The sequence below is a fragment of the Aptenodytes patagonicus genome, chromosome 6 (genome assembly GCF_965638725.1).
Source record: "Aptenodytes patagonicus chromosome 6, bAptPat1.pri.cur, whole genome shotgun sequence".
Lineage (NCBI taxonomy): Eukaryota > Metazoa > Chordata > Aves > Sphenisciformes > Spheniscidae > Aptenodytes > Aptenodytes patagonicus.
Window position 1 is genome coordinate 44,548,722 of NC_134954.1, and position 22,602 is coordinate 44,571,323.

The following is a 22,602-nucleotide window of genomic DNA, read 5'->3' on the forward strand; positions in this document are numbered from 1 at the left end:
TTCTTTTAACACAGTAGCTTCAAGATTTTTATCACTAGTCACATTATGTTCAAATTAAGAAAATATATTTTTAAACTGCTTGGTTTCTTCTTTCATAGTATTTCAGAACAACTGTCTTATAGAAGTTATTAAATAAGAAATTGAAGAAACTGGTTCAAAGTGAAAAAAGGGTGGCGCTGACAGAACAATTACTGTTGCTGGTTTTCCCACTGATCTACGTAGAATAGTTTTTGTTGATCTTTCTTGAATATGCACTTACATCACATCTGGTGGGGTTTACTGACAGTCTTAGAGAAGTGAAAACCAAAGGGGTCATGGGGAGGGGAAAAAAACCCAGAACCACTATCATTGCAGAGATTTCTTACAGAACAGTGGAAGAGAAGCACGAGCAGGGCTGGGTTATCCACCAGCTGACCAGGGTGAGATAACCTCATTTGCTGACATATAAAAATCAAATAAAGGCTTCATTTTGAAGTTGGTACTGTGAAGAGGAAGTAGCTGCACTTGGCTCACATTTAATTCAGCGTGACCCTCTCTTCCCGGCCAGATACACATTTTCCAATCCAAACTTCACGCTAGCCTAAACAAGTGAATTATTGCAGCTTTCCTGCTGGGCTACCTCAGCATTAATAACTGCAACTGAGGGATGCAAGGGTTTCATTTGGCCTAAGATGTTTAGATTAATAGTTTAATAGTTTCCCTTACAAAATGAAAAGGGGCATTGAAAAATACTCAAAATGGCATACTGAATACATGTGGCTGGACAGATCTTATTTATGCTTTTTGCATACATACTGCGAAAGAAGTATTATTGAAAATCTTAATATCACCATTAGCTGGCACAGCAGTGAATGCCTTTGACCCACAGGATTTTCCTCCTTTTACTTTCTCCTCTCCCTAAGAGCCCGAAATGACTCCCAGCTTCCCTCTGGAGCACAGCAGGCACTTCTCACAAGCTGAGACATAAGCAGATCGCTCATACACTGATTGCTGCTCCATGAAGCTTTGCTCCGTACACCTCTGCAATTCAGATGGGGCCCTCGACATTACCAGTCCAACAAAGCCAAGAGGCTTCCCCAGCCTAACAGACACAGAGATTCTGTCTCAGCAGTATGCACAAGCAATCCTTGTTCGTTTTTGAACAAAAAATTTGGGAGACCTATTTGTGATCTCAAATTTAAATTCTACCCTCAGAACGTACAATGATGCCCATCAGAATCGCTTGGCTGGTTCCATTCATGCCTATTCATTAAGATGGCCGGGTGCCCATTCACATGGTAGCAGACTATTTTCACTGTGTTGAACTGCCAAGAAGAACAGGTTTAGAAGAATAATCTGCAGTGTTTCAATCTCCTGCTCTTACGGAGAAAGTTTTTTCCAGCACTTTATTAACACCACATATCTATTTAGTCTAAGAGCTTTTAAGAAGTTACAGTTCTCAAAAAACACTGCTAGAAGTAACAGACTGACCTAAGTCAGATAAATGCTGTATTCCCCAAATAGCATGAGTAATAACATCAGAGGGATTTCAAAGGGACAATGACAACCTATCTTTTCTGTGAGATGCCCATCTTTGTTTCACAAGGCTTCTGTAAGCAGGGCAATCTGCTGAAAAGTAGCCATCTACACTACCTCTACAACAGGCTCTATCCCAAAAGGTGCGATGCAACCCCCTTTCATATGGTAACATAATGCACCTCAAACATTGCTCCCAATAGATTCTACATCTACTCCAGAACCATGAACTTAATTTCAGATTCTAGGACTGTAGCTGGATGGATTTGTGGGCACATTAGTTGCAAGCATTTCACAGCTGCAGAAACAGCAATGCTGCCCAACTGCACTGGGGCAGTGACAAACAAGGTTTACTGCACAATACCTTATTCAGCTAGGAAAGGGGTAAATCGTTTACCTTGCAGTCAAACTGCTGCACAATTCTAAGCTTACCCTTGCATGATTAGCTTTTGCTTTTTTCCCATGCCCACTCTCAGTTTCACCACAAGGGGGAGCAGAAACTCCCAACAGTTATTACCAGGCTATTACTCAAAAAGAAACCATGACCATTACAACCACCACCAATGGCTTTCTTGGACTGCCTCAGAAACCACTATGGCTTTCCTAAACTCTAGTAAACGAGGTAGCATTCAGGAAGATGTGCAGTTACTTCTAAGCATACATGCTGTCAGCCCAGCCCAGATACCAAAACTTTTGTTCAGAAAAATTTAAATGGAACACTCCAAAAAAGTAGAGTTGTAAGTGCAGGCACTGCAAATGTATGCCTCACTGTAGAAGAGAGACCATCTCCAGATCAAGAAGACTGTGCACTCACTGCACATGAAGAAAAACAAGAAAAAAAATCTACAAGATAAACATTAATCTATAACAACGTTTATCAGCATAGTTTTTATTAGTCTTACAGAAAGTATATGTATGTACACATGGACAGTTTCCATATTAACATACGATTTTCTACTTTCATAGGAGCTTGCTGAATTACAATGTGTTATTTTATCCATAATCATTCCTATAGGCTTTTTCTTGGATGCGTAACACCATTCTCCGAGCATAAAAATCCCTGTATTCCTCAGGTAGTTCTTCAAGTGTTTTCAAGGCCCTGTCCAAGATCTGTATAGCTCTAGAGGCTGCTGTGGGGTCTTTATTTCCGTAAGTGTCACTCTTATCATAGGACTCAGCAGGAAGGTGCTTCCAAAAGACATTCAGTGCCACTCCAAATTCCTCAGAAATTACATTGTGGAACCACAAAGCTGTAGAAAGAAGAATGTCTAAAATGAAAATTACTATCTGAAACTTCCACGTGACTCATAACAAGTGTCAGAATCGCCCAAACTAAATCTAGTTGTGGAAAAGCCTCAACTACTATATTTTTTGTTTATTTATAAATATTCATCCCTGAATATATTGCATTGTGCCAAATTTAGTAAGTTCTTCAAGACGTCTACGTTGATCCATAACTTCACACAAAAGTAACAATTGCTGAAGTATAAAGAGATAGTCAAATGTAAGCAAACGATAAGCATGCGTAGGATGAAAATAATACATCTTCCCTGTTCACCTCACTCATCTCTACTCTGAATGCAGGTATCTATTTTCATAGATTTAGTCCCTAACCTTGCGCAGATTATCCAAGCATTCATGTAAATCACCAGCGTCAGCCAGGTCACCGATGCAAGTTGCTTATCTTTTCATAGTGAAGTTATGAGGCTTTTCAATTGAATCATCATGGCTATGTAAGGGACAAAGACATTTTTGCTTCATCGAGTACATTTTAAAAATAAGTTTAATATAGTATATTTACCCTATTTCAATTTTAAGCCAAAAGACAATGCCATGCTTATTGCAGCTTAGTTGCTTGTATGTGCCGAAGACATAAGGAAAGCTTATTCTGAGAAATGAACAAGAAGTTTCTTTCAGGTTAGGAAGAGGGGCTGCTTCTACCTTCTCCATAATAACCACACACATTTCTCAAAGAACATCTCGTTTTTTCAGTGATATGCATTCCAGAATGCTGACAAAGCTAGCACCATTCTCTGGACTCAAAAATCCCTATACTCCCCAGTCATTCTTAAAGAGTGCCAAGTGCGTCTTAAGTTTGGACCAGCACACCTACTGGCAAAGACAAACTAGTATCTGTACTGCATAGAATAAAACAGAAATTATGTATGCTGACATTAGCAACAGTGTGACATACCTTTCACTAACTGTAACCAAAAGTTTCTTTAGAAAGAAACACAAATGGTAAGTTCAAAATTAAGTAACGAGTCCAAGGCTAGGAATCTATTTTAAAACTTCCTAAAAACCTACTGCCTTCTTGTTTACTGGCCTGTTTATATTGCCCAGATAATACGAAAAGCAACAGAATAAGTATCTGCCCCAAGCTCATGATGAGTTAAAATAAAAAATTAATAACAAGTAGGAGTAGTTCAATAGGTTAATTCAAATGCCTTTCCCTGATCACCAGAATTGTCGTCTCAGCCCAAGAAGCAGCTTTATATTTTCTGCTTGTGCAGAAAAATGATTAGGACTTGTCTTTCCATTCCCCAAAGATGATTATAGATTTCTAGAAGGTCCAATAACTCTACCATCCATAATTCTCATCAAATCATGTCCCTCACAGTTCTTAAGTGCCAGAGCTACGGGAGAACAGAAATGGTAATTCACTCAAATTCTGTCATTAGAAAACTCAGGTCACTTAAGTAATTTCAGGTTTCATGAGTTGATTTTATAGTGCTACTCTATTAAGACACAAATTCAGAAGCATGCAGTGTAATCTTGAGGGAAGGTAAGATTTGTAGGTAGATGTAATAATACCTCTTACTAGGCTAATTAGTACAGTTGGAAAAGTAGACAAGTTTTGCCAATGTCTTTAGATGCTCCTACTTACAACACAGAAATGCTTTAGTAACCTCTTACCATCACTAGTAATGAGAAATTGCAAACAAAACTGTTTAAAAACACAACATGGTCAGGAACTATTTGTTACTTACCTGGAATAAATAACACATCTCCTGCTTCCAGAAAACATTGATAGCGCTTGGCTTTCACAAAAAGGGGATATTTCTCTAAGTCTGGGTTATCCACATCCAGCACCTCTGACTTAGTACCTAGGAAAGTTTTCAGAAGTGGTAAATAAATGTTCGTACTCTTCCAACAGTAACAAAGCATTATCACATTGCTGGAAATGGCAGTTCTTGAATCAAATTTAATACTGGTTTATTTTTCTGTAACTCTTCTAAAAACCAGGCAAACCTGATGATACTCCTCATTTACTGAAGAGACATATTCTCCTGTTGTCTATATTTCTCCTGTAACTGCAACCTTATTAACACTAAAAGACACTTTCCCTGCCATTTAAAACACCATTTTGAATCCAGACGGAACACTGTACTGCTCCACAGTTAGGTGCTGACAACAGAACCAGGCAAAGCCTTTGCAAATTTCCTAACCTGCCCCACTAAAATGCTTAGCTTTGACTAAAGCAAACAGGATCAGACTTAAGGGACCAAATGGCTTCTTTTACATCAAGCTGTCTGTTAGTGATTTTTTTCTACAGTGCAACGCTTGTGAGCTGGAAAGGCAACTACGATCACCAAACTCTGAACTAGATATATATGACATGCATACCTGATAAATACAAATACGGTGCATCTCGGGGACTATACAAAACAACTCGTTTTTTCCCTGTTACTTGGATTAAGAAGTTATCCATTACCTGGAATAAGCATAGTAAGAGAGATGTCAGCCAAGAGTTAAGAATGAATACATAGCCTGCAACTAATCTAAAATATCATCAGCTTAAAAGAGGGAATTATTAAAACCTTCATATGTAAAGAATTAGCTAAAAGAGCTTCCACATATAGTTAATCTAAAAAACTCAAGAATGTGAGTTACTTTATCCCCTTAGCTGCACATTCTTGACAAACAGTGTATCTGGAAACACAGTCTTGCTTTCCAACAGCTTCGTGTTTTTCCTTAAATAGGAATCAAGCTCTTCCATCTTAAAACAAAAAGACATGCCATACTTTAGACATATAAACCAGCAAAATATAATACAAAATATATTCCTTTTCTTTTTCAGTGTTATTCCTATCTCATTTTGCTGACTTTCTATTGATAAAGGATTCTTTTTGCTAATTATAATGCAAAAAACTTTTTCTTATAAATAAATTTATTCAGAATTACACTGCATAATGTTACTGTGTTTCAGAGTTTTAACTGAAACCCAAAACAGTAAAAAAAAAAAGGGGGGGGAAAAAAAAAAATCAAACATCATTTAATCTTACAAGTATAGAATTAGACATAAAAACAGTAAGATATTATGCCCACACAATACACATATTTAAAATTCACTGCACCACCGAATGTGATTCATTTCACTATTTCAAAATATGCAAAGTTTGTCATTAACTGATCTTTGTCAGAGATTCGCACCTTAATATCTGTGGCGGTGTGCTCCGCCCCTGACACGTAGGCAATGACCACCAGTGGGGGTGGTTGTGGCTCCATCCAGCTTATGCTAGACTTTGGGAATGGACGGCAACACAGTAGCCAAGGGCTGTCTAGAGCAGTGACTCAAATGACTTGCTGACATGCAAATATGACTATAAGTCAATCATCTTACTCTATAAATAGTGGACAACCCAGAGCCCGTTGAGCTCTCCTGCGCGGCAGCGGCCTGCACGGCGGGATCTCCCCTTGAGTAGGGACGCCTCTCAGGGTTAGTCCTCGAGGTTGAGAGATTCCTTGCCGCAACAGATCCTCGGTAAGTGACTAATAGCATGCTGAACTTTGAAATCTTAGCTAAGTGATATAAAGGATTAATTGCACATATATAATCCTTTAGACATAAACCGTTGACCAAGTCTGGGACTAGGATTGGATCCAGCCGCACCTAGACTCCTCTCTGAGAAGGATTTTAGAAAGCAAGGGAGTCCTTTCTGAACCTCATGACTCAACAGGAGGGTCTCCCTGACGGTTTTGTCTGACCCTATCCTCCATGCAGTAAGTAATCAAGTGTACCTTGCCATCGAATCTTGTTAAATCACTGTCGCATTTACCATTGAACTTTGTTAACTCGCACTTTAACTCACTGTTTTCCATCAATAAAGTGTACTGTTGCTTCTCTCTTATGAGTGAAGTGCAGTCTCACTCCATCCGCGACAATATCTCAACTCCATAATACCATCTGCAACATTTTATGCTAAACACATGTATTACCTACATCATAATGTGTCCATAACTGTAATCCAGCTGAGCTGATACGGAAGACACTGGAGAAAAACTGTTCTTTCTCAAAATACTCTGGAATCTGAACATCTTCTGCCAAAATAGGAAACTGTTTTCTGATATCTGCAATATCCTGAAACAAAAAGGACATAACTCTTAGAGAACCATATATGCACATTAAAATAAGGGAGCACTTCACTATCATTTCCCATCATATGAAACACAGGGCTAGAACTTTAGCATTGGCAAATAGCTGAAAATAGCAATGCTTTTTGGTGGTCACCCTTTCAGCGTTGACTTGGTCAACGATATTAATAAGAACAGCCAGAGAGCTGCTTTGAACCATGGCTGCTAGAAATCACACTGAAGAAGCAAGAGATCATCAGAAATCCTTTTATATTAGTTTACAACAAAAGCTAAAGAATGGGAGGTGAGGAATGTACTCTTCAGTGATCAGCCTAGCTCTCCTATAACAGCAACTATTTTAGACACTGAGGTTTAAATATTCTGACCTAAATCCTGTCACATTCACAGGCCAAGTGACCATAAACAAGTTGTATGCCTGTACTACACAGCCAGCAGATGACAACAGGCTTTTTAAAATATTCCTAAACTGTGGCTTTACAATATTAGAACTGTAATCTCAAGTAACTCACCTTCCTAGCATCTTCACCCACTGATCGCAAATAGTACTTTTCATCCTGAAGAGAACACAAAAAGAGAATTGTTTTGGTTTTTTAATAAGAATTAAAAACCCACTTAAACAAAGAGCCTGTATTTTCTCATTAATCTAATGCAGGGCTTCATTAAAACATGGTATGAATAAATGGCATTTACAAATTCAGCTACTTTGTTATACTGCCTTTACTCTACTGCTCCCTGCTGTTCATCTCAAGAAATGGAAAAAATATGTTAACTGAAAGTAGAACAGTAAAGTGGGGGGAGACTTGTGAATTGCTTCAGCATTGCTGTTACTGAACGGATTCAAAGCAAATGCAGATTATAATTTAAGTTCTTCAGAACACTGATGCAGGAAGCTATTTCAATTGGCTTCAGAACTTACAGCATCCTACGTAGCATAACAGGAGAAAAGCATGTCTGCATTCAAAACCGTTTGCTTCCTAATCACAGCTATCTGAAAAATCCTAGTTTGAACACTGATACGTAAAGATAGCCACACATTTGCTACTCACAAATTATATTACTATAAATCTGTATTTGTATTTTGATAGCAGATGTAATCAAACTCTAAAATATCTTCATGACATTTTCTTACAAAACACGTAAATAATACAGTTGTTATTCTAAAGCAAGGTTTGATTTCTAAATTTTACGCTGGAATTTTTGCTCATATAAGCAGTTTTTGTTAACAGAAACAGGATGACTGAAGTTAACCACACTGTACACATACAAAACAACTTCCGAGAAAAATTACTTCTCCTCACATTTTTCCCCTTGGCTCCAAGCCACACAAAACAGTTAAATCTGAGATCAAGTGCTTTACTGGAGTAAGACTTTAAATTACAATTCATCATTTTCCCCTCCATATACTGGCAAAATAACTGACAGAAGAAACTGACACTAAGGAAATTACCTCAGAAAGAAAGTACTCCTTGTGTTTGATTTCAGCTGCTCTTTGTACAAATACATCAAAAGGCAGAGTTCTGAAATATAAATATTTAAATTTATACAATGAATCAATGTAACAACACATGGTCTAAATTCCAGGTTTAAAATCATAAGCTCTCTTACCATATCTAGTATAACTGAAGATGCAATATGCTGCTTTTTTTTTTTTTTTTTTTAACATCGTGACTAATCAGTGATTGCAGTGGATGTTTGAAGAGTTCTACCGAGATAGAAATCCTACACTTACAAACCTCTGTGCTTTAATAAATTGTTCCAGTGTATATCCAAACAGAATCATGTAATTGCTGAGGCTGGAAGGCACCTCTGGAGATCCTCCAGTCCAACCCCCTTGCCAAGAGCAGGGTCAACTACAGCAGATTGCCCAGGACAGCGTCCAGTTGGGTTTTGCGTATCTCCAAGGATGGAGACTCCAAACCTCCCTGGGCAACCTGTTCCATTGTTTGACCACCTTCATTGTAAAAGAGGGTGGTTTTTTTTAAAACAGTTTAACAGAATTTCCTGTACTTCAACTTGTGCCTATTGCCTTTTGTCCTGTCACCATGAACCACTGAGAAGAATCCGGCTCCATCTTCTTTACTTCCTCCATCAGCTATTTATACACTTCGATAAGATTCCCTCCTGAGCTTAAGAGGTCTGAATGGTTTGAGTCACAGTGCAAGAAATTTCTTCACAGTCAAATTAGATTCAAACTGTGGCCAACGCCTGACAATGCTTGCTTAGACTATTTCTCTAATAGTGTGTCATTTTTAGGCTTGTTTACTGTACATTTTTATAAATTTGCAGAAAAGCTCAGCATCAAGAAAACTACTGCAGGTGATATACATATGTTTATATCTATGCATTTTTTGCTATGAATTTGTACATGAACACAGATACCTATCTTCATTTGTAGATCTACAAAATTTATGTTATCTGATTTTTTTTTTTAAATATGTGCTACCTCAGCTGAGCAAAACACAGGAATCTTGGTATTTTCAAGTGCTTCTTTACAGTTTTCCTTGAATTTATTAAAGACAACTTCAGAAGATTCAAAAAGAATCACTGGGCATTAAAGCCTGTCCCTCTGAAGTCAATAAGTGTTACATATTTCTTTAAATAATGGGAGCTTTTCATAAGCGTTACAGATTTTGGCATCAGTTGATAGCTGAATGGCAAACCAAGCACAAGCAGTAGTAATAGGACATGTATTCATTGTTATGAATATTATGTCATTAATTCAATGTTACGTTCATTCAACTCACCATCTCACATTGTCACTGGATAACGAATATATTGCATATAAACATCAAATTTCAGAGCAACCACAAGTACCCAGGGTTAAGAAGAAACTATCCTCAAGCAAAATTTTTTGTGATCCTGTTATCCCTTCTACCAGAATGTGACCTGCATCTGACAGTACTTAGACCACTTCTCTAAACATTTTAGGCTTGTTTGTAACAGTCAAATACAACAACCACTGAAGTCAATGGAAAAACAAACAAACAAAAAACAACCCTCTGACTTCAGTTGAGCTGTTATATCATGCCCATCTACAATTTCTAGTGAAGAAAGTGAGAGCACAGCTCCATGACGGCTTAAACTGATGCATGCTGGTGCTGCCACAGCTCTGCCCTTGCTGTCTACCCCACTCATCCCATCTCCTCCCTTATGCTAGCACTGGCGCTCATCTGACCTCATGGTGAACCTGCTAGCAAAGCTAAAACAGCAGAAAAACATTCAGATTTCTGCAGCACATCACAATGTGGCTGAACGAGTTCCAGAACCAACACAAAGACAGGGTAGGAGCATGCAACTTACAACAGGACTGCAGTACTACTCACGTGCATCAGTTTAAAATCATGGAACTGCATGTTAAGTCCTCAGTGTTTCCATTCTTTTAGTTCTACTTATTCTCCCTTCATATTAGAATGAGGAGCTTGCTGTGGAAAGGGTCAAAGCTTCCTGAATTTCAAGTGAAGTAGGTGAAAGTCCTAACACCTGCTATAATGAAGAACCATCAGAGCACCTCCATATGGCTGTCTACAAACCTGCTAAAACTTGCACGCTGGATCAACTGTATGTGAACTCACAGTAAGAGGTATTATAAAAAGAAACGAAATAGAGCAGGGGAAAGGAAATATGGAGATAAGGCAAAGTCATTCAAGTACGACCTAATTTCAAAGATTCAAAAGTTCATTATGCAGTGAGCAGAATGAAGCATGATTCTAAAGTGCTTTTTCCCCTGAACAACAGGCTCCACTCATAGAGACTTGTAGCTTGTTTACACTTACAGCATATGCTTCTGCCTTCTTCAAAGTTTAACAGACTGAACACATCTTGTTCCCATTTAGGGAAAACAAATGACAACTAAAATAAAGGCATTTACCCTTGAAGAACAACACAATGACTGAGATTAGATGAAATGTTTTGGCAGCTACGAGAGGAACTTCAGAGGAGATCAGGAGTTTATGTGACCCACATCAAGATTAAAGAGCTGGTGAGATGTGTGGCATCCAGTAGTTTGAACATTCTGAGAACTGCACATGCTAACTTTGAAAGGAGCTTGGTTTTAATTAGTAACATCCCTCTAGAGTGGAATAGCATGCCTGCCACGTGCCAGCATTCAAAGAGGTTCAGACACATGGTGAGTCAGAAACTAGCACTATTCAGTAACATTGAAAACACACCAAATAATTAGAACAAAATAGCATATCATTTAGTATCAAGGGCTTTTTGGTTTGTTTTTTCTATTAACACCAGCAAACGCCAGGCTCAAGTTTCCTACAGGAGTGCTCTGTCAAAATACCTTTATAACACTTTTTCATGCCATCACTTTTAAGGCCCTGTTTGGCCCCTCCTTTCACCCCGTAAGTATTTGTTCAGGATGTTGAGATATTTGTGGAATGAAAAGATGAGGGGGAAATCAAGGACAGCACTTTGATACGTAATTTGAAGTTATCACAAAGTATCTTCATATTCTTACCCTCAGCTTCAAACAGATGCACTGTATGTCTGAAAGTTACAAGCACATGCCTTTAAAATACAAGAGGCCTTGGAATAAAGTACCTATACACAAAGTTCTTACTGAGGAAATCCATCTGTGGCACTGCAGAAACGTGAATCTTTACTTCTTTAGATCCTTCGGCTTGGCTCAAGTAATCTACTGTCCATTTGGTTGTGCAAGTGCCCAGTTCCATTCCTTTCAGCACTACCGGCCTTCTCTAAGGAACAAAAAAAATTCAATGGTGAAACGATCGTAGCATCCAGTGGAAAAAAAATCAGAATTAGTTTTTCAAATGAAGTACGCGCAAGCAAGTCAGTTGAATACTGGGACTACACAAAGTCACAACTGATCTGTTCACAAATGAATAAAGTGAATCAGAATGCTGAATGTTGAAACAAAATGCAGTAAATTGTAGGACTGTTTCTCTATTGTCTATATCCTCTTTCCTAGCAGGATAAGGAAGAATACGGAGAGGCAAAGACAATTTTAACACTCACTTCGTGCTGGGGCCATTGAGGAATCTAGCCAGGCTAAGGAATAGCTTTAGTCATTCTAGCCAGAGCTTAGCAGAAAACAGACAAAAGACCATACAGTTGAGGTGTAGACTGTGAGCTATGGTGGTGCTATATGTTCTCACGAAAGAAGCTCTTTCCACCTATATTAAGGCTCCTTGATGCTGACAACCACGAGCAGTGCACACAAAAAAATCAGTAGAAAGACACTTTTGCTTTGAATCGGGACCTTGGGGAAAAGAGGAAGCAGCGACGACAAAGCAACAAAAACAGCAATCACACCTTTTTTAACGACTGTCAAAGAAAATGAACTCACAGAGAGATCAGCTGTCAGAGCTTTTCAGCAGCTCAGAAGAGATTTGCCTGTAGAAGCTCCTTGCTCCTAAACTCACATTCAACTTAACGGACTGCGATACCTCTTAACGAAACACAGAAACCCCAAACCTGCGGTTTGTCAGCGCTAGCTCTGCCAGGTGAGGAGGTGTCACAGGAAATCTTCTGTCTTCCCTTGTCTCCCCGTGCAGTCCCAGCCCGCTCCAGCGGGGGCCCCGCTCACAACACCCAGCCTGCGCGAAGCCAGGTCGGGCAGCTGCCCCGGGCCCACCGCGGCCGTTGAACCCCACCCTCCCCCGCGCGGCTGCGGAGCGGCTGCGGAGCGACTCCGGGCCGCTCGGGTGCGCCGAGCCGAGAGAAGCGGAGCCGTACCCGGGGGTAGATGTCTCGCAGGAACTGCTCCCGCGTGACCCCGGCCAGCCGCGCCACCGGCACCACCGACTGCTCCCGCCGCTCCATGGCCGCTTCCGTGCCGGTGACGCGCGTCCGTCTCCCGACGCTCCCCCCGGAATGAAGAGCTCGCGCAGAAACGTTCCCCGCGTCCTCCCGCTAGGCGAGGGCCGGGGAACCAGCGGATTCCTCCCTTCTCCGGGAGTGGGGGTCCTGGGGAAAACTGCGCGCTTCTCTGAGCCAGCGCGATCCAGAGCCGCCGGTCACCCGGACCTCCACCGCCTCCGGAGGACGCCCCGCCGCGGGGGAACCGCCGGCGGCGGCGGCGGCTCTGTTTCCCGCGGAGCGGGCGCCGCGGCCGGACGGGGCGGGGGGGGGCTGGGTCAGCGGACATCATGGCGCTGCGCGCGGCTCCGGGCCGCGGCCGCTGGCTCGCGCGCGCGCTCGCGGCGCCGGCGGCGGCCCGGGTCCCGCCGCCGCTCGCCGCCGCCGCCCCGGCCCTGCCGCTGGCCGGGCTCCGCCCGCTCCGGCCCGCCGCGCGGTTCGCCAGCACCGCCGGACAGGGGCCGGAGGCCGAGGGCCCGCAGCGGCGGGTGGTGGTGGTGAGGATCACCAGCCCCTTCGCCTGGCTCCGCACCCGCTTCTATTACCTCCTCATCCGCCTCTACTTCGACCAGGAGTTCAGCATCGAGGAGTTCACGCGGGGCGCCAAGCAGGTGAGCGCCGAACGGGCGGCGGGGCGCGGTCGCCCGGCCTGGTGCGGAGCCTCGGGGAGACTAGGAGGGCCTGTCCGCCTGCCTGAGGGGAAGGGTGCCCGAGCCGTGCTGGCTGCGCCCCGGCCCGCCGGCGGCACCTCAGAGCGGCTCCGCTGAGCCTCCCGAGGAGGCTGCCGGTGCCCGGGTTTAATTTCACACGCGGACATCGTAGTGCCTGTGTTCTCTCGGTTCTCTGAAACTCGTGTGTGAAACAGATGGAGTTCCCCACTTCTGGCTCCAAGTACCTCACTTCTGGAGGAGGTGAGAGTAATCGGAGGTTTGCTTTTCTTCGGACTTTTCTTGTTTTCCCAGATTCCAGAATTAAAATGAGCTGCTTTAGCCATTCCCCAGAGTAGTATGAGGAAAGGTGCTTCCGGATGTTTTAGAGACTTTAAGGGGAAATGTATCTCCTCTTAGCTGGTTTGCCTAAAATGTCGAAGCTTAGGCAGGCATAGAGCTGGTGCATATATTTGTTTTTCCAAGTTTATGAACACAATAAGCTTTGCCAGCAGAAAGTGTCAAAGAGGTAGTGATCCCAAAGCTAATCATGTAAAAATTACAGTTACCTGCTGTGAAACTTCAGTTATTATATTTAATTTAAACAAAAAAACCAACCCAAAACAACACACCAGCTGGTAGGGGACAGAATGTTAAAATGCTTAAGATCATTCAAGAGAGACAAAAAAAACCTACACCAAATTAGTTGCTGTGCATGCAGAACCACCTGTTTTACCTTGCCCTGGTTTTTTTGTTCATTTTTACTTGCTGTAGAGTCCTAAACACTGTCAGCATTTCACAAGTATGCCATTTGAATATGTAGAGGCATTATTGTATGTGACTATACCTGCAAAATTGAAGTGAAAAGGGGAGTTGAGTTTCCTGAAGTCTAGAGACTAACCAGATTTATAAAGAAAGTTTATAAACTGGAGCTTCTGTTTTGACTGAAACCAGGTGATGAGCTGGGAAAAGGGGAAGGGGAGCAAAATATTTACAGGGAAAGACATAGACTGTTTGAATTATCAAAAAGAGAGTAAAAGCAACTTATATAGCTTACTAAAAAAAAAAGCATTACAGCAAGCTATGCGTTCCCTTGCCTGTTATCAAAAGGTTTGATGCTTTAAATGAAAGACTGAAAAAAAGAAACCTTATGTTTTTGTCAGTTCATGGAATCACTTTTTTAAATGCTGGAGGGCTTTCATTTCAATGGTGATATACTCTGCAAACATTGAAATCTTAAATCATGGAATGTTTGGGTAGCTTGTCGCATAATGATGGATTTGTCTGAAAAATAAGCCAACCTAGTGTTATTTGTTCATGTCTTTCCCTCTCTCTTTTTTTTTTTTTTTTTTGGTAGGCCTTTTCTGTTGTTTCGAAGCTGCTGTCTCAGTGTAAACTTGACCTGCTGGATCAACTTGTATCAGCAGAGGTAAATGCTTTCCATCTCTTATTCTAGCAATTGATTTTCCATTATGAAGCAACATGCATTCAGCCTGTCATTATCTATGAATACTGCCAGTTTGGTTTAATTTGGGAAAAACAGCATAATGTGGAACAGGGCAATTGTTTGTCCTGCAGCTTTTTTATGTTTAATTTCAAGGCATGAAACTTAATTTAAAGTTACTGTATTTAAAATATATATATATATTCTTGCCATTGAGCGTAAGGACCAATTGCCAAAAAGATTGCTGGTGTACCAGAAAGGATTGAAAGGCAGTGGGTTCTGGATGGCAGGCAGAATTGCATACCTCTGTTGGTGTAGGCAGATAGCTGACGCTTTCGGTCTGTGCGCCAGAATTCTGATGAAGAAAGGAACTGGTTTGTGCTCATCCCTGCTGCACTGATACATTCCCACCCAAGTAGATCATACAGCTATTTACTGGTTTCAGCTGGAAGGCCTCAGTCTTGTGTCATGGTCTCAGGGACATGGCTGACCTGGCTAGTTAAACATCGGTGCTGTGTGTTCTGTGTTTTTATGAATTTTTAATTGCTGAAGTTGTCTTGGCCTTCCCAGGGTACGGAGGTAGCAGATGCATCAAAGTCAAGTGGAGGAGATACTTCAGGTCTATGTCTGCCTTCTTACTGGCTGTCAGCTTGGCCTGCCCTATTGCCACCCACGCCTTTGCAGCAAAAATTTTGGTGCTGTTCTAGTGCATCCCCACTGGACAATCTTGCCTCCTCTCTCTGAGCAGAGATAGCAATAAAATGTGAGTTTGTTTCTTATAGTTGTTTTGAAAGAGCACCTCCTCTTCCTCCGCTCATCTTAAATTCTTCAGGTGATTGGGTTAACATTGATCCAGAGACCTCATGTAACCAAAGCATGTAGTGGATGAGGCTGTGATACCACACTACTTTATTGTTGCTTTGGCCAGTGAATTTTATGCCGGCAAAATGTACTAGAAACCAACGTCTTCTAGTGAAGATCACCTCTTGCTTCTATGTGACTTCTGGATTTGTTCGTTATTTGCAAATGGCAATTCAAGTTAGGCTAAAAACTGAGTATGAGTTAAAAATAAGTGCTGCACAGCTTCATCCTTCCTTGTGACCTGTCTTTCTCATGTGGTGTTTGAGGTGATGCCTCTGTTCAGTTTGTGCACCACACCCTTTTTCTACTTAACACAGCTGTGTAGGTCTTAGGACACTCAAATACTATGGATATGAATGCGGTATGGAACTTAAGTCCCAGAGCAATGATTTTTCAGTCTTTTCTGATTTGCAAGTGTTTAAACTTTTTCTAATGGGAATGTGGATCACAAAACGACAAAGATAAATTTAGTGGTAATGGAACTGATTTTCAAAGAAATTTGTGAAGGATAACTAAGAAATAATTTAATCAAAAGCTAAGGAATATACACATAGCGAGAAATCAGCAGTGAGAAGGCAGAGTGTAAGTATGATTGTGGAAGCAAGCTTAACCGGTATTTTCTGGGCTTACATGCCTTGCTTTACAACTTGTGTTTTGACAGTACCGTTTCTAAACATTTTTTAAAATACTTCGTTTTCATTGGTCTGACCATTAAATGGATCTTCTTTAATATCGCTGAATTAGCGTTTGGGAGTACCCAAAATTCCCAGTGCTTTTTCACTTCCGCTGTTGTATATGTTATACAAATGTTTTAGTGATATAGCTCATTTTATTAACTGCAATAGAAAAGATTGTTACTTCAATTTCCTAATGAAAAAATGACAGTTTTTCTGAATTTAGGTACTTCAGGTGCTGAAGGAAAAGATTTCTTTGCTCCCTGACAACCACAGGGATGCTTTAGCAGCTGACATTGATGCAATCATGTACACAACAGAAGGAGATGTTCGCATTTACTATGATGATGATGGTATGTTTAGAATTCTGAAACATTTCAGCAATGGGCAGTCTTATTTCTTGGTTTTGCTACTAAGCAGGCATTTGCCTTACAGATGTGTTTTTGAGTACTGTTTCTCATTCCTTGTTCTTCGGTTTATAGTTCATCTATATATAATTCCCTGATATCCTTTTAAACCAGAACCTGAGAGATTATTGTTAATAAGTCATGGTTCTGTTTTGACTTCTGTTTAGGTCTTGCTTATTCCTCTTCTTTTGTAATTTCAGATTTTTACATTATTAGTCCTTAGCAATCTCAAACCACTCAAAAACAATTATTCTACTATATGCAGAAAGCTGTTGCTTCAGCAATGAAAATATATCTTCTAAGAAGAATAGCGAAGGCTGGATAAAGAAATAAATTTTGCTGTCTTCACTTCTGTTCTGCTTTCATGGAATACACTTTGTTCTAGGACTTCTTGATTATTTGTTTTTTTAAGCTAGTGATGAGCTCAAACAAGTTTTTCTTTTGGTTAAATACCAGCATTATGTGCTCAGTTCACTATCAGACACAGTTGAGATGGTTTATAGTCTAACCATGGGTCTTCCAATGAGCATTTCAATTATCAGACTGTCCTGGTTTTGGCTGGGATAGAGTTAATTTTCTTCCTAGTAGTTGGTACAGGGCTGTGTTTTGGATTTAGGTTGAGAATAACGTGATAACACACCGATGTTCTAGTTGTTGCTAAGTAGTGCTTATGCTAGTCAAGGACTTTTCAGCTTCTCATGCCCTGCCAGCGAGAAGCTGGGAGGGGGCACAGCCAGGACAGCTGACCCAAACTGGCCAAAGGGATATTCCATAGCATGTGACGTCATGCTCAGTGTATAAACTGGGGGGAGTTGGCCGGGGGGGCAGCGATCGCTGCTTGGGGATGGGCTGGGCATCAGTCAGTGGTGGTGAGCAATTGCATTGCGCATCACTTGTTTTGTATAATTTTTTTTTTCCCCTCTCCACCCCCCCCCCTTTGCTGTCCTATTAAATTGTCTTTATCTCAACCCATGGGTTTTACTTTTTTTTCCGATTGTCTCCCCCATCCCACCGGGGTGGGGAGGGAGGGTGAGCGAGCAGCTGTGTGGTTCTTAATTGCCGACTGGGGTTAAACCACGACACAGACCCAGTGAGCTTTTTTCCTGTTTTGGGGGATAGGGAATTTTTTTTCTCTTAGTTTGCTCCTGAGTTTCAACTACTCTATATACTTCTGTAGTATCAGTAGCTGGCTTTAGAACCTTGTGGTAACCAGCTTTTCTTCATATGGTTTGATTATGTACAATGGCACACAATACTCATGGTAAAATACATACCTTTCTACAGAGTATATTTTTATTGTTGCTGAACAGCATGATTATGGCTTTAAATAGCTTTATTTTTCATTATTCTATCATGCATTCTTTATGGCTGAAGTCAGCTGTCCTTCCAGGATCTCACTAGGATATGCTAGATAGGAAATAGGAGTATTTTGACCAATGAGAAAAATGAGATCTACCTTATGTTTTGATTTATTTCCAACAGGAAGGAAGTTTGTTAGTATTCTGATGCGCTTCTGGTATCTGAATGGTGCTAACCTACCTGATGAAGTACCAGGTGAAACCAAAGTTTTCCAGATTGTGTTTGGAGATGAAAGCACAAAAGAAAAAAGACATCTTTTAACAGCAAACTATGAGTAAGTTTACTTGTCCTTTTTTTCTTTTTTCATGTACATGGGCTAGCTGTATGGAAAGCAGTTTGGGAACTGAAAGCATTCACGCTGTGCCAGTGCAGAACTTGGTATGTTTTAATTTACCTTGATTCTAATCTCAGTTAGTTCTCATCCAGCTTTCCAGTTTTTATTCTAGGGCCAAATTTTTTAAATACCCCTTAAAGTCATTATGTTATTACCTGAGATGAGATTAATGGGAATTCTTTCTCTGTCAGGAAGAGCAATAGTTGGAGCATTGATTGAGGTTTCTGATCCTTTCCTATACTGCTGCAGCTTTCCAGAAATAGGCCAATATCAGTCCTTGTTTCCCATTTCTTGTAGCACAGCTAACAGCAGTGCAGTCAAGCCAAGCAGTCAAGTGTGGTGCTGTTGACTTGTCACTTCCCGCACAAAAGTCAGAACAGCAATTAGCTGAAAAAGTAGCTCATGAAAGAGGAAATTTTTTAGCCAAGTGCTTTCTGCAGAAAGGCAGAACAAAGCAGGCATCACCTGGTGTTCAGATAATTCATGCCCCTCTGATCCAAGCCCTCAAAGCACACGTTAGGTAGATGGATTTTCATAGAAATGCTTGTAATGTCTGTATTAGTGTACTGATCTCAGAGCAGTGCAGAAATATCTGCACGGTTGGCAAAATGTACGGAAAATAACATTCTCAGAAGTTGGAAAAAGTGAGGATTTTTGTGAGAGAAATGCAATATAATCAATGACTTCTACACCTATGTTTGCAACGGAGACACTATGGGGTCTAGATGGTCAGGAGATCTGAAACGAAGGAAACACTCTGAGGACACCAGTGCTTTTTGCCTGGATGGATTTTTGTGGATCCATCCCTTAGCCGAATTCAGGATCTTTTTTAGAGTTGGAGGTTTCTGAGGCTCCATTAACCTCAAGAGCCTCCCCTTAAAGCCTTAAATATCTGTTCTTAGTCCCCAGCAGAGAGATCTTTGGAAGTACACGTTCCTTCTGCTATTTATAGTGCTAACCTAAACTCAAATGGGCAAAGACACTGCAGGCCCTGGAAGCCTAGTGTTAAGTATTTGGGCATCTGGAGAGGACAGCTTCCAGGAGTGGATTTGCATGTAATTGCAAAGCAATGAAGTTATACTGCTCTTGTCCACAATATGCAGGTTACTTGGGAGCATGAATATTCAGCTTGAAGCTCAGACTTGTCTTTAGATGACAAGCAGTCAAAACTGACATGCTCAGGGAGGAAGGCATTAATGACTACAAAAGGAAGAGAAAGATTCTTTGAAAATGGGGATGGACACTTTCATTTTCCTGTCAACACCTGCAGAATTTTCTTTCAGGGAGAGTCAGTACTACTGTTAGCTTGATCTTTGATGTATTTCTGAAAATATATTACTTTTTAAAGTACGGTTCAGTAAAAATGAAAATTTTCAGGTAGAATGCGTAGCATATGATTTTCCTTTACAACGCAGTTACCATCCCATTAAATGAAACCCTCTATTTAGAGATGAATATCTGCCACAAAGCTATATTCATAGCTACTGCTATGAAAACTGAGTGCTTTCTTGATGCTTTATTGTTTTTAATGTTTTGCTTTGTTGCTGCTTTACTGTTGCTGCTTGATCCTGTCTGTGGGATCTGAACCAAAACACTCTGAAGTTGGTGCACTTTTGTTTCTTACTATAGAATTAATTTTGATCTTCCATTTTGGGGCATAAGCATCAGAGCCTAAGAAGCTTTTACAGGAATAACTTTGAAGTAAAATATTTATTCATGATTTCTTGTTGGTGTTAGTAGCTCTTTAAGGATCAAGTAAATTTTAACAACTCTTCACTTAACTGTCTTTCCCAGGTTCCAAAGGGAATTTACAGAAGGAGCAAAACCAGATTGGACAATTACACGGATTGAACATCCAAGGCTATTAGAATAAATGCCTTCTACAGTCTTTCTATGTATCATTGTAAATGTTCTGATGTAACAAATATCAGGCTTTTTTTGGTCTCTTTTTTTCACCTCTTTTCCAAAAGAGGGATGAATTTTGTATGTTCGGTTTCCCAAAATTTGTTCTGAAACTCATGCTATGCTGCAGCATTATAATAAAGCCTTTTCCCTGGAACAGGCTAGTACAAGTTTAATTAGTACTAATGCTCATCCAAGGCATTTACACAGTGCAGTTTTGCGCAGGCCGGTATTACGGGTATGTTGACTTCTTACATTCTGAGAAGAAATGGTACTACTTGACGATAAACAACACTTTCATGGCTGGTGGCCCTTCTGGGTTATTTTCATATGTTTCTTTTTTTCCCTAGTGACTGTACAATATATAACTGAATAATATACAAGATGAAATAGAGGTAGATGGACTTCTTAGATTGTCTAACCTCAGCAGTTCATTCTGAGGTAATCTTGCTTTTGAATATATTTGAGATTAAGAAAGTTAGAGCCATTATCAGTATTTGGTACAGGATTGGAGTAAGAAAAAACTTCTAGCACTGCACTGGGAAAATGAATTAAAGATATAGATACATAAAAAAAAACCCCCAACATTCCTTTCAATTCAGTAACATACAAGCAATTCCAAGTTTAGAGGTTTATGAAAGAAAAATCAGTCGAAAACATTAATTTAAAGGAGGACCTGACAGTGACACTAAATGAAGTCCTGTGTTTGAAATGCTTGTTGAAGAAATAAGCAAATCGTTAAAATCAGATGTTGCAACTTAACAATTTCCCAATTCTCAGATTATCTCTGTTTCTGGAACATGAGATCCCTGGTGCAAGTAGCTTGAGATTTTTATATGCAGATCAACAGCAGATCATCATAATAGTTTGGGTTTTTTTATCGCCTATCTCAACTTTAAAGATAAAGCTAACTTTCTACCCAGGCATGTTGTAGAGATTCATGCAGTGTTCTGAAAGTGTAAAACAAGTATAATTACTGTGATGCACAGTAGTTGTGATTGAAAAGTATAAATTAAATTTTCCGTAGTTCAGCTCTTTTGATGCAGTGATTTCATGAGAAGAATGTTTAAAGCTTATCAACAAGTTTTTACGTCAAATCTTGGCAAAATAATTATGGTATTTTGCTCTGCCTTAGCAGCAGCAGCCTGGCCTTCTAACAGAAAATTTGTGATTTGTCCTCTGGACAAAGTTCAGTGATGACAGAGAGCCTTGTCTTCAGGGGAGAAACAAAATTCTGTATTTAAAATTATATATAGCCATTTTGTATGCAGTCAGTCTGGAAAAGTTTGAGGCAAAGCAAAAAATGTTTGTTATTCTGTGGGCCGTTTGCTGGAGTGATGCTAAATGGTAGCATGTCCAGTTTGGCCACTGAATGACGTGCTGCAAGAAGCTGCAGTCAGCCGTACTTAACATAGTAACAGGAGAAACAAGCAGAACACTAGTGAAGTGTGCAGATGCACTTAGAAGAGAAGTCATTATTATGGAGCAAAAGAAGACAAAAGCCAGTGAAGCCATCTTTATATTCAGGAGTGTCTGCTTTCACATAAAGTAACGGAGGTCTATCTAGAAATGCTGATATATCTTAATTTTTAATTTGGGTTACTTTATTAGTATCTTTTTCGTTTGATTGGAGATATCAAAACAGGAGTCTGTCATGACTGATGACTTTCCATTTTTGGAAGCAAAGGCAGAGTAGACCCTTCTGTATGACTGATAATGAAAAAAGATTTGTTTTGTTCACTATAAAATTGTGACTTGATATGAATGTGCTCCAAATTGATGATAACACAGTTTTGCTGAAAAAAAAGATGTCATTGAAAATTTTCATGCACTATTTTATTCTTTCAAAGTTGTGTTTGTCTTGTGGGTTGGGGGGCGGGGCGGCTGTTGGATTTTTGGGTTTTTTTCCCCTCTAATCTTCATTTTTAAAATTATCCTGGAGACTACAAATCTCCATCAGATGCAGAACTACCCATGGCCTTATTGCACCAAAAATCAATCGGAAAGGCACATAAATTACTAAGCTTACTGTCCTGGTTTCGGCAGGGATAGAGTTAATTTTCTTCCTAGTAGCTGGTACAGGGCTGTGTTTTGGATTTAGCATGAGAATAATGTTGATAACACACCAATGTTTTAGTTGTTGCTAAGTAGTGCTTACACTAGTCAAGGACTTTTCAGCTTCTCATGCCCTGCCAGGGAGAAGCTGGGAGGGGGCACAGCCAGGACAGCTGACCCAAACTGGCCAAAGGGATATTCC

The 22,602-nt window shown here is 40.4% G+C and overlaps 2 protein-coding genes across 3 annotated transcripts; one reads left to right on the forward strand and one right to left on the reverse strand.

The window, feature by feature from the left end:
* Positions 1 to 2,377: 2,377 nt before the first annotated feature.
* Positions 2,378 to 12,898, reverse strand: TYW5 (tRNA-yW synthesizing protein 5). Of its 2 annotated transcripts, none has more exons than XM_076342316.1 (8): positions 12,595 to 12,898; positions 11,440 to 11,594; positions 8,339 to 8,408; positions 7,401 to 7,445; positions 6,740 to 6,877; positions 5,143 to 5,230; positions 4,506 to 4,622; positions 2,378 to 2,765 (listed from the first exon to the last, which is right to left on the reverse strand). In XM_076342316.1, the coding sequence occupies exons 1-8, from the start codon at positions 12,679 to 12,681 to the stop codon at positions 2,509 to 2,511; spliced, it is 957 nt and encodes a 318-aa protein (XP_076198431.1). In that variant the 5' UTR covers positions 12,682 to 12,898; the 3' UTR covers positions 2,378 to 2,508. The 2 variants fall into 2 exon arrangements, with proteins under 2 accessions (XP_076198431.1, XP_076198432.1); XM_076342317.1 differs by lacking the exon at positions 12,595 to 12,898 and adding an exon at positions 12,206 to 12,269.
* Positions 12,899 to 13,007: 109 nt separating this feature from the next.
* MAIP1 (matrix AAA peptidase interacting protein 1) lies at positions 13,008 to 22,179 on the forward strand. The gene is made up of 5 exons (XM_076342318.1): positions 13,008 to 13,328; positions 14,722 to 14,793; positions 16,570 to 16,696; positions 18,233 to 18,383; positions 20,238 to 22,179. The coding sequence occupies exons 1-5, from the start codon at positions 13,008 to 13,010 to the stop codon at positions 20,314 to 20,316; spliced, it is 750 nt and encodes a 249-aa protein (XP_076198433.1). The 3' UTR covers positions 20,317 to 22,179.
* Positions 22,180 to 22,602: the final 423 nt, after the last annotated feature.